This window comes from Pyrus communis, chromosome 17 (assembly GCF_041283825.1).
Source record: "Pyrus communis isolate YQ-2024b chromosome 17, ASM4128382v1, whole genome shotgun sequence".
NCBI lineage: Eukaryota > Viridiplantae > Streptophyta > Magnoliopsida > Rosales > Rosaceae > Pyrus > Pyrus communis.
Genome location: NC_142581.1, coordinates 1,545,707 through 1,563,158, shown reverse-complemented (window position 1 = coordinate 1,563,158; position 17,452 = coordinate 1,545,707). Strand labels below are relative to the sequence as shown.

Genomic DNA, 17,452 nt, shown 5'->3' with positions numbered 1-17,452 from the left:
CTTTGGAGATTAGAGAGGAAAGTTCATCATTTTCCCAGAATATATCACTTTCCAGGAAAATCAAAGGGAAAGATGATTGCATTTTTGGAAAATCATCACAGTTATCGCTCTCCTCCTCACTACCATTGTCTCCCAAATCTTCCTCAAATCCTTCTTCGCAGAATAATAAAGGATCGAACGCGATTGGAGGGTTTTGGAGCTCTTGGGGTTCTTCTTGCAGAGCCATCTTCTTCGGAGAAGAAGAGAAGAAAAGCTTTGGTCATTACACAAAAAGAACAAGGGAGAGAGAAAGGGTTGAGCTCATGCCCATATCCATCTCTGAGTCTGTTCCTTTCTCTCTCTTTACTTTTTTTAGGAGAGAGAGCACCAAACCCAGCAAGCAGGCGAAAGGGTTTTTATCTCAGAACCCTTCGTTTAAGATTTCGCCGGTAACAATGGGGGGAGAAGAGTCATGAGGAGATGGGGCGTTTTGGGAGACTGGGACTAGAAATTTTGGGAACCGTGCACGTGCTGTTTATTTTGATTTTTTTAATAAAATTTAGATGTATTAAATTGTTATGCTATAAGAATACAGATGTCCATAAGTTATTGGTAAGAAACAACACCTGTTATGCTGAGGTATGTGTTCCAGTCACATGGAAAAATTTCTCTGTAAGTTGACACAAAAATATCAACGAGAAGGGGAAATTGCATCCAAATAAATAAAATGATGGGTACACCAACAAGGAAGATGATTGGATAAGTAATCCATAGTTTGTCTTGAAGCATGATGAATAAGGTAGAGGAAAAGGCAACCATCATGGTCACAATGGAGATGAACAGCATGGAAAGGCTTATTATCATTTTTGTGGGTAAGGATTTGAGGAAATCATCTTCAGCATAACGCGATGTAAGGATATTTAAAAACATAAATATTGAAGTTGCGGAAGAAAAGAGCGAAATTACATTTGAAATTATAAAAATCATAAATAGATTTTCAACGAGGTGATCGTGTCCTTTCAGTAATTAGAAAGGAAAACAAAATACTTCATTTGATGCATGGATATAATGGGATAGAATTTATTTTGTTCTAGGATGGCACCGGCATGGAATAAAGTGAAAAAAAAGGTTAAATTTCAAAGTATTAAGTGACACAATTTGAATTTCATAAGCTTAAGCATTCGGATTGAATTTCAAGGGTCATAGATCTAATTAAGCCTACAAGAATAATGTAAAATAATATTCTAACCTTGTGCCATTGCCTTTCTCTCTGCATTTGCAAGGCTGCACCTAGAGTACGATCAAGCTTTCCCTTTCCCAATGGAGATAACATCCCCACACAATGTAGCATGTCGTTGCTGGAATCAATTGCGTAATTTTACATTTATCATATTTTTCATACGACATCAATCTAAGGATCAAATGAGCAATATCAAGTAAGCCTAGCTGGAGTTAGAAACTATACTTTGCGTACAAATTAATCTAAGGATCAAAGCAGCAGTATCAAGTAAGCCTAGCTGGGACCTGGAAATTTAGAAGCCATATTTTGCCTACAAATTATCCGAAGGATCAAAGGATCAATATCAAGTAAGCCCAGCTGGGAGTTAGAACCCATACTTCGTTTTTGCCTACAAATTATCTGAAAAAGAACGTCGTTACTGGAGAAGAATCAGGTACGAAAACCATTTGTTTTATTCAATTTTCTTTCATACCAGTCGATTGGATTCTTCAATTTTTACTTCGTTTGCTTTGTTTGTCATCTTCTGCTCTGCACTTGTTGCTTTCTGTCAACTTGGGGGTTTAGGGTATTGTTTGGGCCCAAAATAATATTGTTGGGCCAAGTGTAGGTTTATGCTCAGCCCAAAGCTGTTTCAAATATACTATGGGCTACTTGGTGATCTCGGGCCATTCAGCAAGGATGGCTGAGTCCTATCGCAAGAAGGAGTGGTTCGAATGAGCAAAGGGGTCGAAGAAGTCCTAGTGCAATTTGGAGTCTCGACCAACAATGAATATAGCCTCAAAAAAGGGGTAAGTTCAAAGTCCTAATAGGGGTAGGACTGATCGAAGTAGAGTTCGAGCAGAACAAGAAGTCCCAATCCATATATGATTTTGACTCGATCTCAAGAAGGATTTGGTGCTATAAATACAAGACATCATGCAACAATTGGGGGACCTCCAATTCAACACACAATTACCCTGCACAAAACCTCTCAAACATCTTGAGATTTTTTATTTTATTTTTCTCGTCGACACATCTTCAGTCTGGATAAACAGCACTGTGAAGGCAACCGGCGAACACCTTCAGTTTGGATAAACAGCACTATTGCAGTAGAATCAGCCGACCGAGAAACACCTTCAGTTTGGATAAACAGCATTGCGTCGAGGACGACTGGTTACCTATCCAAGTCTCAGTTTAGAAGGTTTTTCGAATCTTTATTGGCAGAGTTCATCTTATTAGCTTTCTCGGCGAAGTAAGGTGTTACGAGTTATGACATTCGGCGTATTGAACGCCGATTGATTTTATGACTGGATACTCACAAGTGAGTTTCAGAGTTCGGCATTCTGACGACCGAACCACATTCACCATCAAGACATACATCACCTTTGAATACTTGTGTTCGTACAGTCTGGTGTCGATTCGACGTGCTTATGCTCTTACGAATATAATCACTGTGACCGAATCCGGCGCCGACGATTTGTGAACTTCGCAGAACTAGCAGCCTTGTCTTCAGACTCGAGAATCCAAAGGCCGAGATTTGTTCCTTCCTCGGCCGCAGTCGTAAGATAAAGAAGTCAACAACGCGCTCAACGCAACATCAACAAATTTTACTCCTCGGCTGACGAGTTGGCACGCCCCGCATTCAACCGAATGTCGTAGTTAGCTTATTAGTTACTCGGCTTGCGCGTCACGTAGGCTTGGTAGTTTTTAGGGTCAACAGGTATCTGTCAAATTTGGGGTTCTGGGCTTCTCTGTTTCTGTCCATTTGGGGCTTTTAGGTTTCTGAAATGTTCAAAATTTTCATCTGATATCTGGTTGTGTTATAATAAATCCAAAATTTTGAAATTCTTGTGAAAATGGAAGGAACCCTGGAAAATTGGTTACCAAATTGATGTATTACTAATTAAACTCACAAGTGGCTAATTAACTGACCTTTCGTAAACAAGAAATTATTTGAAAGGTTAGCGATTTAGTAATTACAAAGCTGAGGAGTCTGCTAATTGACAGTGTTGTACTTGCACCTCTGTGATAGAGCGCAATGGCATTCTAGGAATCATACAGTCAATCCCATCTAGTAAGATAAAGTTCGGTGGTTGTTGTTGTTGTTGTTGTTTATACATACATGAACATTTCCCTTTGTGACAAATTTCTATGTCGACGCATCACGCATGATTAAGTGTAATAGATTCCCTTCAAGTTTCCAGTTACACTATTCCTTTTTATTTGTTAGCAAAACACCACAAAACGATTCCTTGCATAACGTTCCAGAGAAATGCTTCTCTAAGACGAAGCCGAAATTGTTTTCTTTTTACTTTTCTTCATTAATTCTAGCTATGAGGAAGGCAAGAAAACTAAGGAGGCTGCAAGATCATCTAAGAAAAGTAATGAAAATGTTCTGGTACGTCCCCCTGCATCCGCGCAGAAGCGGAGGTGGTTGATGATTCCGTAGAGGATAAACCATCTGTTGATGGTGTTGTAGACGACATCCAAGCTACGGACCATACAAATGTTGGGGCCATCGTCCCCCCTGCATCTGCGCAGAAGCGAAGGGCTGCCTCCTCTAATGAATCAGAGGTGGTTGATGATTCCGTAGAGGATAAACCATCTGTTGATGGTGTTGTAGACGACATCCGGACCATACAAATGTTGGGGCCATCGTCCCCCCTGCATCTGCGCAGAAGCGAAGGGCTGCCTCCTCTAATGAATCAGAGGTGGTTGATGATTCCGTAGAGGATAAACCATCTGTTGATGGTGTTGTAGACGACGTCCAAGCTACGGACCATACAAATGTTGGGGCCATCGTCTTAGTTACAGACGATACAAATGTTGGGGTCGATTCCGAAGTGACAGAGCCTTTTCCAGGAGGACCGACGCATACATCATTGCTAAAGAGTTTTAAGAGTCACGTTGCTGCGGCAGTTTGGAACAATGAGGTATTTTTAGTTTGGGTACATGACAGCATTTTTAGCCACTTACGTGTTCCATGTTTTCAATCTAAATATCGTATTTGAATTTTGTCATAAGGAACGTCGTCCGCTAAGAATGGAAATGGCAGGACAAGCAAAATAATAACACTTATATCAAGTATGTTAGAGAATCATGTTAGTTACCGCTGCTGGAGTGTACATATGTTGTATCAGAACCCTCATCCTACTTCCGCATGAATACTAGTAATCATGAACTGATTATGCCAAAACCATCTTTACATTCTTTCTTTATCAAGATACATGAATTTTTAATTATTCTCTCAATCATATGTCATATTTGTATGCATTGCAGGATTAATCTTGTTGCCTTTGATTTTGTGGCCACTAAATTTTGCAATGTGTATCACCAATAATTTGCTGGTAAAAAAAAAAAAAAAAAGTAACAATACATTAGCCAATGACATTCCACACTTTTTTTTTTTTTTAAATTTTTTTAACAAACAATATTATCTGGGAGAGTGGGTTAAGTACCACAATAGACTTACAGTAATAAGGTTCAAACTCACTTTTAGCGAGAATCCAACTAGAATATCTTTTAATTTGATGACATTCTGTAATGTGTTTGGGAATCAAGAAAAACTAGAATTTTTTATGAGTAATGAAAACACAAGCTACGCCGTGCACTATTTACGTGTTATTATAATAAAGGTGAATAACATGATTGAGATGCCCCTCTTCTAGGGTATATTAATAATAATAAAAAAAATCCAAATCTTATAATTTTAGTGAAATAAGAACGTAACTAGACCGTAATTTAAATCCACTAAAAAAATAGAGTTTTAACGAAAAGTTTACGATACTGTTCACTTTAACAAAAAACCACATTTTTACACTAAAAAGTCAATCATGGTATTATTCACTTTACCCTTTATTTTGTTCTTATTATTAAAACTCAAAGTTTTTAAACTTTTTTTTTTTTAATTTTCCCCTAAAAAAATTGCTCAAGAAAAACGACCGAGCGAGTGGAGATGGACCTACATGGCCGTCGTGTCTATATATATATATATATATATATACATCTATGATTGTCAACATCAAAAGCCATATTTAATAAACCAATTAGGTCATACTTATTGAGTCCATAAGATGATCACAAAATTCACCAAGTGGAAGTTTCTCTTGTGCATGCTCGAGACCGAAAGAATAATATTAGCTTAGGATTGTGGGTTGGTTGGATATTTGACAGTTGGAGCGTATTTTGGAACATGAATATAGATAAAGCCCAACGAAGTGTGGACCTAACGATTAGAGAGGCAATTATTGGTTGATTGAAGATATGCTAAATATATCTTGTAGGAACTTACCTGTAAGCATGCATGCTCATACAAGAATACATAATTAATTATGTGTGGTGTTATCCACACTCATTGTTACTTCTTATACACTTCTTGTTAATTTATATTCATTTTTTGTCAAGTCGCTCGATCTAATAGTCAAAATTGAAAGGGATATGCAAAAAGTAAAAAAATAATGTGGATAACACGATCCTTAATTCAAACATAATGTCGTTACATATATAATTCCAGGCTTGCCCTTTTTTGGTTTGGGCTAAGCAGCAATCGGATAGAAGAACAGCGAACTCGATGAATAGAGTGTACGCCGTGTACAACATCAACGAGTTTTGAAAGATACTTTTGAAAGATAATTTCACATTGCGTGAGTCCTAAGTTCTAAACACATCCATTCCTCAAAACGGAGAATTGAAAATCGTTATACCTGACTGCCATGGTGATTCGATCCAAGAGTTCCATTCCATTTCCAACTTCAATCTCACATTCATAAATATATGATACAAGACCATATTACCAATAGGTTTTATGATAAAACCTCAAATTTCTTCAAATTTCTTCAAGTTTTCCAATTAAATTATATCTTCTGGAGAACAAATAAATAAAAAATTGAACAATGGGGATTTTATTAAAGGAACCAAACACTTAATAGTGTGTCCAATGCATACAAGCTTTCTACACAATTAATATATCGCATACACCGTCAAGAATTTATGTCCTGCGTTTGCATGTCAAGTGTTTGATTTTCCTATCGAATACTCGTTCACAATAAGTAGACTTGAAAATCTTAACGAGCAAAGGAAATTGCATCCAAATAAATAAAGTGACGGGTATATTAGCAAGGAAAATGAATGGATAAGTAAACCATGATTTATCCTGAAACATGATGAATAAGGCAGAAGAAAAGGCAATCATCATGGTGGCGATGGAGATCAAGAGTGAGGAAAGGCCTAGTATCATCTTTGTGGGTAAGGATTTGAGGAAATCATCTTCAGTATAACGCGATGTAAGGATGCCCAAAAATATCAATGCTGAAGTTGAGGAAGAAAAGAGCGAAATAGCATCCGAACCTATAAAAACCATAAATACCTTTCCTTTTAAGAATATGGGAAACCCTGTTACTTGGTTGTTTCCACCAGGAACTGTGAATGCTGCATCAAACATGATTGTAATAATGAGGGCATTGACAACTGTATAAGATTTTGCTGCACTTCTCATCCACTTTTCTCCACCCTCGAGCAACTCCTTGTGTTCCTCGGTAAATAATTGAGGGGGTGTCAAACCATCTTTGTTTAAAGTTGAGGCTCCCGAGAGTGGAACCACAATACTCTCTACCTCCTGCATTTCATTGAACAAAAAATTAGACATCGTAGTGATATGAGGTGATCGTGTTCTTTCAGTAATTATAAAAGGAAAAAAAATGCTTCATTTGATACATGAATAATGAATATAATGAGGTAGAATTTATATTATTCTTATACAGCAATGGCACGGAACAAAGCAAGAAAGAAGTTAAATTTCAAGTTATTAAGTGACATAATTTGAATTTCGTGAGTTTAAGTATGCGGATTGAATTTCAGGGGTCATAAATGTAATTAAGCGAACAAGAATAATAAAAAATAATTCTAACCTTGTACCATTGCCTTTCTCTCTGCATTTGCAAGGCTGCACCTGCAATACCATCAAGCTTTTTGCTTGCTAATGGAGATAACATCCCCGCATAATGTAGTATGCTGTTGTCGGAATTATCTCTCAAAGTCGTAATGAGATTTCTTTTACCAACCCCGTCTATAAGGTTATAAACATTTTCTTGACGGCATTCAACAGCATAATGAAATATGTTCTTTCCGTCATCTAAGCCTCTGAACAATAATTCTGGTCTGGCTTCACAGAGAATTCTAACGATCTCAACAGTCCCATTTTGGACAGCACTGTATACTGCTTCGTACACAAGGCCATCCATCACACATGAAGTACAACATTAATTCTAATTGAACATGGGTCATTTTCAGTTCACGAATGTGGTTGATTCCTGGGTTGACATTCAAAACAATGTTACAACTCACAACCACATTTTTACCAATAAATATATAAATTGATAGTTTCAACAAATGAAAAATAGGAGCTGATTGAATTTGATATGAGAAGTTAATTGTGTGTATAATTTTTCATAAAAAATAAATTAATTAATGTTCACGTACCCAAAAAGTCTGAAAGCGGAAGTCCTTGTAATAAACCGAAGACTGCGACACAAATTTAAAATCAAACTTTGCTTCCAAAATTGTTTATATGCTGATTATATGATATTTGGCAATGGCATAAGCAAATTAGAAAAATTAAATACAAATCTTATTTATATGTTGATTAGATGATATATGGCATAAGACTAGTCTTTTGCACGCACTCGTGCATGCTAGAGACCTTTTTTTTAATCACAGGCTTTACGTGCCCCAAAAGATGTATTGCATATGTTACTTTTCATTATAAATGTTAAGAGAGATTTACAAATGTATTGTACAAACGAAAGGCTTTTTATTTATCACGCACGTTCCAAAATTTTGTAATGGTTTTTTGTGTTCACCGTGCATAGAGGAATAATTCATATGTTATTCATGCAGCCGTCAAAACAGTCAGTTTTCACTGTTAGTGAGTTAAAAAAAGTGTCCTACATAGTTGAGTGCTTGTTGAGGAGGGCTAGTGCAATAGTGAAAATCAAGCTCCCTTCCCACCTTAGAAACCTGTTTAACTATTGACCCAAAAAAAAAAAGCGCCTGTTCAGGATGGGTAGCGCATGTCTCGTCCAACGAGAACAAAAAAGATAAACTGTTAGCCTCTCTGCACGGGTGAATGGCTTTTTCATCGTAACGCGGATTACATGTTTTAAATGCATTTATGCGGGTGAAATGTTTTTTTATTATTTTGTTCCATTACGAGACAAATTATAAACAAAAAAAAGTATGTGATAGCATCTAGTACATACTATAGCCTAGTGATATTCTTCTTTATTTGTAAATAAAAGGTTTTATCTTCGATTTTGAACCATATTATTATGGTTGGCCCAGTGTGAATCTTAGCTCACTTTCTCACCCACTTAATGTAAATAATATTGTTTGTTAAAAAAAATGTGATGATCTCATCGCATAAATTACTAAAATTCAAAAGTTACATTCATTTGTATATGGACTATGTAATTATATTTCTTTAATCAATCGATGCATATTTGTCTTAACAATAAGAATTCATCAAATATTCTGTTTACAAAACCTCGTTAGTCCAAAATTTTAAGCTGTTATTAGATTTAGTTTAGTTTTCTTAATTTTCAATTTTAATTAATTTTTTTTATTTATGCATTTTTACTCAAAAATTTAATTTGAATATTTACATATGAAAATCTAATCATTTTCAATGAAAAATAGTTAAAAAAAAAATTATATGTCATCATATATGATACCTATATATCACCTAACTAGTTACTAAAAACAAGGAGATGGATAATTGAAAAAAGTCAACAAAAAAAAAAAACAAAAAGCGCAAAACATATGGAAAGGACTTCAACATTTCAAACCATAGTTAAGAGTTTTGAGATGCACATACCTGTTCTATTCCTTTGATTGCCTTGTTCATTTTCTTGATCTTGAACATCTATACAAAATTCATTGATGGGAGCATACTCTACGTGTATACCTATCAAGAAATACATCTTCCTCGTTCAAAATACTTCTTGCAGATAGTGTCTATGACATAAGACCAATTATGGTAGTACCCATTTGTATAAGAAAATATTAAGGAGACCATCTTATTTGATGGAAGAAGCATGCTCTATGTATATATACCTACCAAGAAATACGACTTCCTTATTCAAAATACTCCTTGTAGATAGTGTCTTTGACATAAGACCAAATATGGTTGTAATATGATTTAAGAAAAATATTAAGGAGATCATCTTATTTGAACCACCTTATGAAATTCGTGGAAGGTGACATTTGTAATGCCACTCATAGTGTTGACAAATTTGATGTTAGCAAGAGAAAAGGGAAGATATTACTAACATTTATAGATCCACCGTTCCCAGAATTTGAGCGACATCCCACTACGAAATGCAAAGGGCATACTAGAAATTGCAGATAAAGGCAAGTATATTCCGCGGCCTTGAGTACATGCCATGTCTGGGCTACGACTAAGTAAATGCCATCCAATATCTATATGTATGTATGTATTTACACCAATTATTATATATATATGCTATATATATATATACATATAGGGTTTCTCACTTTACTACCCTAAAGTATCATGATTTTTAAAATTTCATACATCAAGTTTTTTTTTTTCATCCCAGTGTCAATACCTAAGGTGAGATTTGTAAGACACTTTCATACTTCTGTTAGGTTTTCCATTAGAACCTCTGTAACGCATGACGTGGCGCCCACGTGGGTTATATTGACATGTGACGCACATTCATTGTCTACGTGGACGCCAAGTCACGCGTTAACTTAGGTTCTGACGAAAAACCTAATAAAAGTTTGAAAGTGTACCACAATCCTCACTTTAGGTATGACACTGAGATGGAAAAAACTTGATGTATGAAAGTTTGAAAACCATGATACTTTAGGGTAGTAAAATGAGAATTACCTATATATATAGGAAAGTGCTATTCACACACTTATTTTTTTACCTCAAATGCACATTTGTTAATTTTTTTGTCATTGATCTTCTTCAATCCATTCGATCTAATCGCCGAAAATTGAGGGAGGTGTAGAAATAAAAATGGATGTGTTGATAGCACTACCCTATATATATAGGAAGCCTTTAAGGGAAGATCCCTATTTTTTTTTTTTTTATAAAAATCGGAATTAGTTGTAGAATCAACACCACATCGAACTTTAACGACCCGAACCATCTATTTTTCAAGTTCCACCTCATAGATCATCCTTGCAAAATATTAGCCAAATTGGAAATATTTAAGATATCTAATCGAGTTCAAAGAAATTAATGAATACTTTGTTATATAAGAAACAATGAAATTTTATCTTGATAATTAAATAGGCAAATGGTTTCTGATTGAATTGAATTTTTGTAAAGATGATCTATGAATCGAGACTTACAAAATAGACGGTTTGAATCGTTGAAATTCAATGTGGAGTGAGTTTCACACTTAATCTCCATTTTTTTTCAAATGGAGATCCATTTGCATAAAAAACCTGTATAATATACACACACACACTGCAGAAAATTTGATTCGGTTAAGAGTAGTTAGGTTACCAAATTGTTTGGCAAAAAGACAAAAGACAAGAAGTTGAGAGCTGTCAGGGCCTTTATCAGCCTCTAGATCTTCGCTAGTGAGAGAGTAGAGGTACCGAACAATATCCCATCGGTCATACATAGCAGCGATGAGAATCGGAATCATTTGGCGGCCCTCTTCGGCAATACGAAGTAGTTTCTTGCTCTTCGTAACCATGCATTTTACCATCTTGAGGTTGTCTCTAGCAGCATAAGCAAGAGCCGTCCAACCATAATCATCTTTAATCTCCAACTGTTCCTCCGTCATCAACTGCACCAGCTCTTCCACTATTTGCTCGTGCCCGAATATTACTGCGTTGTGAAGAGCTGTCCCCAGTGAATCCTTTATTGTTAATGCATTGGGTAGGGAAGGAAACTCATCCGTGCCAGACCATACACCCATCCTTACAGCAGTGAAGAAATCTCGATACTCCCGCCGGATCTCATCTGTAAGGGGAGAAATTTTTCGGTGTGCCGGGAATACCATGACACGTAGTGTTCCCTCACACATTAGGATTTGACATCTTGGATATCCTTCAATTTTATATTTCAATAAATAAATAAAACTAAATCCTAATGTGTGAGGGAACACCACGTGTCATGGTGTTCCCGGCACACCGAAAAATTTCTCCTGTAACGGTACGTATGTAATTAACGTTGACATTTTATACATTATATTAACTACTTTCTTCTTCAATTCTCGTGGAGTAACTTAAAATAACTTACTTCTTAAGTAAATAGCATGTTATGACTTTAATCTAATATCTATTTATACTCAACAATCTCTTCACACCCAACTTTTAACTCGATACGCAATACACCCAACAATCTCTAATATTTGGATTTGATATGGTTTTGAGATTAAAACCTTTATGTAAAACAGGGATTATAGGGAAAAAAAATTAATTTTAATTTTAAATAGAAAGATAAAAGAAAATAATGCACAATATACTGATAAACAGGTTAAGTCTCATTCTCTTGGTCAACTAATCATCAAGAGTTGATGGTCACTACCCCTTGAATTTGATATCAAGGTTCGAGATAAAGCCTTGCAAGCACGTCCATTTATTCATCATGGTTCCACCCTTGATAATTGATCAATAATGAGCGATTATGCATTCCTTACATACAAAGAAAGCAAGAGAACCTTTCATATACATTTAATTCTTTGATTTTGATGATAGATACCTGAGATTTGTTCTTGGTTGTACTCTGGCATGCTCAATCTGTCAATTTATCCAAAGGAAATTTTATTATATGTAGATCATGTGTTTATATATGAATTCAAGGAAAGAAATAGTGAAGCAAGTATAAGAAATAACAACTCACAAGTTTCTTTTTTCTGGGTTGAACTGTGCTTCCAAAGTATCCCAAGCAGCTTTAGCGGTGGTTTTGTCACGGATAGAAGTAAAAGTACGGGGCCCGCAAGAAAGTTGGATTGCATGCAAAGCTTCGGCATTATTCTTCCTCCAAGCCTTAAACTTGGGTTTACCGGTTGTTTCAACAACGTCCCAAAGATCTTTAGAGAGCAGATAGGTTTTGACGTGGACACTCCAATCCTTATAATCGTGCTCTCCATCGAGGATTTGAGGAACAATTATGGTACTAGACGCAGCTGCCATGCTTCTAAATCTGTCAATTTTTCCAAACCAGATTTTATTAGTTAGATCACGATCATGTATGTGTATGAGAAAATAAAGAAAGAAATACTAAGCCAAGTATAAGGAATTAACTACTTACAATTGAAATGGGGAAGCCTTCAGAAAATGCTTCAGCTTGAATTGGTGATCTGTAGCATTGGCGCTGCAACATATATAGATATACTAATATAGTCAAGGATAAGATATCATATTGTGCTGATAATTTCATTTTGCAATCCAGATTCCCCTTTTCAATACGAAGCTGTACTTTATTTTAGGGATTTGTTATTAGTACTCTAAAAATCTTATTTTGTAGTCCAAACTCTCTATAATTAGAAGAAAAAAAATACATTTGTGAGGAAATGATAATTTAGAGTGCTAATAACTATTCCCTTATTTTATTGATGTACGCTTATGGATCGACATGGAACAAATTAATCAGCTGTCCCCGTTTTACAATGTCAAGTCTCGTTATTGCAATCTAACTTTAGAAATACTTGAAAATATTAATCAAAGTAGTAAAAATAAAAAATAAACCTTGTATTTTACAAAGAAAAATATGTTATTACCATTTTTTTTAATAATAGTAAGTTGACATGTTATTATACATTCATTTTTATTAATTGAGTAATGTTATACTTACCATATTTTTCATACTACATGAATCTAAGGATCAAAGGAGCAGTATCAAGTAAGCCTAGCTGGGAGTTAGAAGCCATACTTTGCGTACAAATTAATTTAAGGATCAAAGTAGCAATATCAAGTAAGCCTAGCTGAGACTTGGGAATTTAGAAGCCATGCTTTGACCACAAATTAATCTAAGGATCAAATGAGCAGTATCAAGTAAGCCTAGCCGGGAATTAGAAGTCATACTTGGCGCACAAATTAATTTAAGGATCAAAGAGCATTATCAAGTAAGCCTAGCTGGGACCTAGGAATTTAGAAGTCATACTGTTTGGACCCAAAATTTAGTTTTTAGGGTCAACACATACTTTGCCTACAAATTAATCTAAGGATCAAAGGAGCAGTATCAAGTAAGCCTAGCTGGGAGTTAGAAGCCATACTTGGCGTACAAATTAATTTAAGGATCAAAGCACCAGTATCAAGTAATCTTAGCGGGGACCTGGGAATTTAGAAGCCATACTTTGCCTACAAATTAATCTAAAGATCAAAGGAGCAATATCAAGTAAGCCTAGCTGGGAGTTTGAAGCCACTCTTGGCGTACAAATTAATTTAAGGATCAAAGCAGTAGTATCAAGTAAGCCTAGCTAAGACCTGGGAATTTAGAAACCATACTTTGCCTACAAATTAATCTAAGGATCAAAGGAGTAGCATCAAGTAAGCCTAGTTGGGAGTTAGAAGCCATACTTAGAGTACAAATTAATTTAAGGATCAAATTAGCATCATCAAGTAAGTCTATCAAAATGACAAAAATACGCTCAATAATAAATAATGGTCCAAAATGGTTTGACAAAAAGTGAGGGTACTTTCGTCATTTTATCCTTATTTAATGAAATTTTTTCACAGAATGACCAAAATGATTGACGGTGGACAAACTCAGGACCACTTCTATTGATTTCAAATCTCATAGATCAAAGTTAGTTATGGTAATCTGACGTATCATTTTGGCTAAAAAAAAACCTTTTTATAATTTGTTCAAGTGGCACTAACCTTCCAAAAACATCGAAACAAGGGATTCATTTCCTCTGAGGATCCTGTGTTTTTTGTGATGCTAGAGATATTAAAATTTTAAATTATGTTTTTCTAGACAATATGATGTGGCAGTTGATAATTAGACTCATTTTGAAATCATTAAAATAAGAATCAAACCATCAACCTCCACATCTTTTGATCAACAAAAAAAATTATCTAAAAATTTAATCTCTTTAGCATTTTTTGTATTTTTTTTTTTTTTGTCAAACACGTGCATATTTTTGCATTTACCTTTACCCCACGCCAAAACGCAAAGTTTTGATCTGGTCCGAAAAGTTGTGTCTTCGTCCTCACCTAGAACACAGCGCCGCGCGGAATTCTTTTGCAACGAACATCGTTACCGGAGAAGAATCAGGTGCGAAACCCGTTTGTTCTATTCAATTTTCCTTCACACCTGTCGATTGGGTTCTTCAAATTTTACTTCGTTTGCTTTGTTTATCACCTTCTGCTCTGCACTTGTTGGTTTCTGTCAATTTGGGGGTTCAGGGTTTCTGTCAAATTTGGGGTTCTGGGTTTCTCTGTTTCTGAAAAAGTTCAAAATTTTCATCTGCTGTCTGGTTGTGTTAGAACAACAAAATTTTGAAATTCTTGTGGAATGGAACCGTAGAAAATTGGTTACCAAATTAATGTATTACTAATTACATTCACAAGTGGCTAATTAATTGGCTTTTCTTAAACAAGAAATCATTTGAAAGAGCAACAATCTAGCAATTGCAAAGCTGAGCAGTCTGCTAATTGATTGTGCTATACTTGTACTAGTACAAAACGCAGTGACGTTCTAGGATTCATATAGGCGCTCCAATTTAGTGGGATAAGGCTTGGTGGTTGTTGTTGTTGTTGTTGTTTATACATACATGAACAATTCCCTTTCTGGCAAAATTTCAACGCCGACGTATGATTAAGGGCTGATTTGGTATTACCGTGCTTTGAAAAAAAGCTGATTCTGCTGTGCTGTGAGAATAAGCGGCTGTGAAATAAAGCAGCAGAGTGTTTGGTAAACTTTTTTGTAAAAGTGCTTTTGAAAAAACAAAACAGTATTACAGTGTTTGGTAAACTTTTATGTAAAACAGATGTGAAAAAAAGCCGATTTTTCAAAGCTGGGTTTTGCAGCTTCTTGTTTTTGGCTTTTTTTCACCCAAAACTGTGAAAAAAAGCTGAAGCTGAATGTTTACCAAACACAAAAACAGCTTCCAGCTTTTTTTGATACCAGTTTTTTTTCAGAATCACCTCAGTACCAAACCAGGTCTAAATGTAATGGATTCCTTTCAAGTTTCCAGTTATACTACTCCTTTTATTTGTTAGCAGAACACCACAGAATGATTCCTTGCATATTATTCCACAAAAATGTTATTCCTTGCATATTATTCCACAAAAATGCTTCTATAATACGAAGCCCTCTTTACTTTTCTTAATTAATTCTAGCTATGAAGAAGGCAAGAAAAACTAAGGAGGCTGCAAGATCATCTAAGAAAAGTAATGCTATTGAGAAACATATTCCGGTACATCCCCCTGCATCTGCGCGGAAGTGAAAGGCTGCCTAATGAGGTATTGTTAGTTTGGGTACATAATAGCATTTTTAGCCAGTTACCTGTTCCATGTTTTCAATCTAAATATCGGATTTGATTTTTGTCAAACGGAACGTGGTCCACTAAGGTGCATGTCCAAGTAGAATACATTGAAAGAAGGGAAATGGCAGGACAAGCAAAACAATAACACTTTTAGGAAGTACATTACAGAGTCCTGTTTGTTACCGCTTCTGGAGTGTACATATCGAATTGTTGATAAGATAGTGGTCTCTGCTTTTGTTGAACGCTGGCAGCCGGAGACTAATACCTTTCACCTACCGTTTGGTGAGATGACCATTACTTTAGACGACGTGTCAAACCTCTTAGGTATAAGAAAAGAAGAAAAAAAAAAACTTTATGATTGCATAATATCAAAATTGTATCTTTACGCAGATTAAAATTTTAATAATTTCAGTTTCCTTTTTAGGGGTTCCTATCACGGGCAAGGCAATCTCTTTACAAGCAGAAGATGTCATGAGTAATCATGAACTATTGGTAGAGTTATTAGGGGTTAATGACGAGGAGGCAACCGAGGCTTTGAGCGAGTTCAATGAAGAATATGCGACTCTTTCTTGGTGACGAAAACGTTTTGAAGGTGTGAGTGATACAGACTCAACGGAAGCAAGTAAGTGTGCAGCTAGGGCTTACTTGTTGTACTTGTTGGGATGTACTCTTTTTGTGGACAAAGTGGGACTAGGGTACATGTTACTTATCTAAGACTACTTAGGGATCTTGATGCTGTAAGAGGCTATGCATGGGGTGCTAGTGCACCAGCTTGGTTATATCATCAGTTAGGGCAATCCACTAGATATAAGGTCAAACAAATGAGTGGCTATATGACCTTGTTAGAGACATGGGTGTACGAACACATGCATCTAGTTTGTAGCCCTAATTATGACCAAAATTACTCTGATATTCACCCTCATGCATGTCGTTGGAAGCCACGAACGTCTAGTGGAACCACGACACATGACTTGCAGAAGATGAGGAAAAAGTTGGATTCTTTGACAGCCAACCAGTACGGACATATTGGGCGTTACTGATCAAATATAATTTTTAGTGATACCATTATGTCTAATGCATGTATATATATCTTTTTCAGGTCACCTGGGAACCCTACACATCTCGTAGACAAACACAACCATTTCATGAGATAACATACTTTACTGGGATGTTAAAATGCTTCGATGTTGTTGAGCCCTACTGTCCTGAGAGGGTACTTAGGTACTTTTATTTTTAGTTTTCCCCTAAAAAAATTGCTCAAGAAAAACGACCGAGCGAGTGGAGATGGACCTACATGGCCGTCGTGTCTATATATATAAATATATATATATATACACATCTATGATTGTCAACATCAAAAGCCATATTTAATAAACCAATTAGGTCATACTTATTGAGTCCATAAGATGATCACAAAATTCACCAAGTGGAAGTTTCTCTTGTGCATGCTCGAGACCGAAAGAATAATATTAGCTTAGGATTGTGGGTTGGTTGGATATTTGACAGTTGGACCGTATTTTGGAACACGAATATAGATAAAGCCCAACGAAGTGTGGACCTAACGATTAGAGAGGCAATTATTGGTTGATTGAAGATATGCTAAATATATCTTGTAGGAACTTACCTGTAAGCATGCATGCTCATACAAGAGTACATAATTAATTCTGTGTGGTGTTATCCACACTCATTGTTACTTCTCACACACTTCTTGTTAATTTATATTCCTTTTTTTGTCAAGTCGCTCGATCTAATAGTCAAAATTGAAAGGGATATGCAA

At 35.8% G+C, this 17,452-nt stretch overlaps 2 protein-coding genes and 3 long non-coding RNA genes across 5 annotated transcripts; 3 read left to right on the top strand and 2 right to left on the bottom strand.

Annotated features, from left to right (window-relative positions):
• Nucleotides 1-1,637: 1,637 nt before the first annotated feature.
• Nucleotides 1,638-16,238, top strand: LOC148689217 (uncharacterized). Its single transcript, XR_015958407.1, has 3 exons — nt 1,638-1,652; nt 15,530-15,652; nt 16,100-16,238. It is a non-coding gene; the product is annotated as an uncharacterized LOC148689217 (long non-coding RNA).
• LOC148689219 (uncharacterized) lies at nt 3,844-4,449 on the top strand. The gene is made up of 2 exons (XR_015958410.1): nt 3,844-4,131; nt 4,223-4,449. It is a non-coding gene; the product is annotated as an uncharacterized LOC148689219 (long non-coding RNA).
• LOC148689218 (uncharacterized) lies at nt 6,081-7,501 on the bottom strand. Its single transcript, XM_088688978.1, has 2 exons — nt 7,105-7,501; nt 6,081-6,812 (listed from the first exon to the last, which is right to left on the bottom strand). Exons 1-2 carry the CDS (start codon nt 7,435-7,437, stop codon nt 6,186-6,188), a joined length of 960 nt encoding a protein of 319 aa, XP_088545104.1. The 5' UTR covers nt 7,438-7,501; the 3' UTR covers nt 6,081-6,185.
• On the bottom strand, nt 7,668-12,627 carry LOC137709289 (uncharacterized). Its single transcript, XM_088689381.1, has 7 exons — nt 12,495-12,627; nt 12,084-12,386; nt 11,943-11,980; nt 10,737-11,201; nt 9,524-9,673; nt 9,069-9,158; nt 7,668-7,717 (listed from the first exon to the last, which is right to left on the bottom strand). Exons 2-7 carry the CDS (start codon nt 12,374-12,376, stop codon nt 7,668-7,670), a joined length of 1,086 nt encoding a protein of 361 aa, XP_088545507.1. The 5' UTR covers nt 12,377-12,386; nt 12,495-12,627.
• A 9-nt stretch (nt 16,239-16,247) lies between the features above and the next one.
• On the top strand, nt 16,248-17,368 carry LOC148689216 (uncharacterized). Its single transcript, XR_015958409.1, has 2 exons — nt 16,248-16,690; nt 16,775-17,368. It is a non-coding gene; the product is annotated as an uncharacterized LOC148689216 (long non-coding RNA).
• Nucleotides 17,369-17,452: the final 84 nt, after the last annotated feature.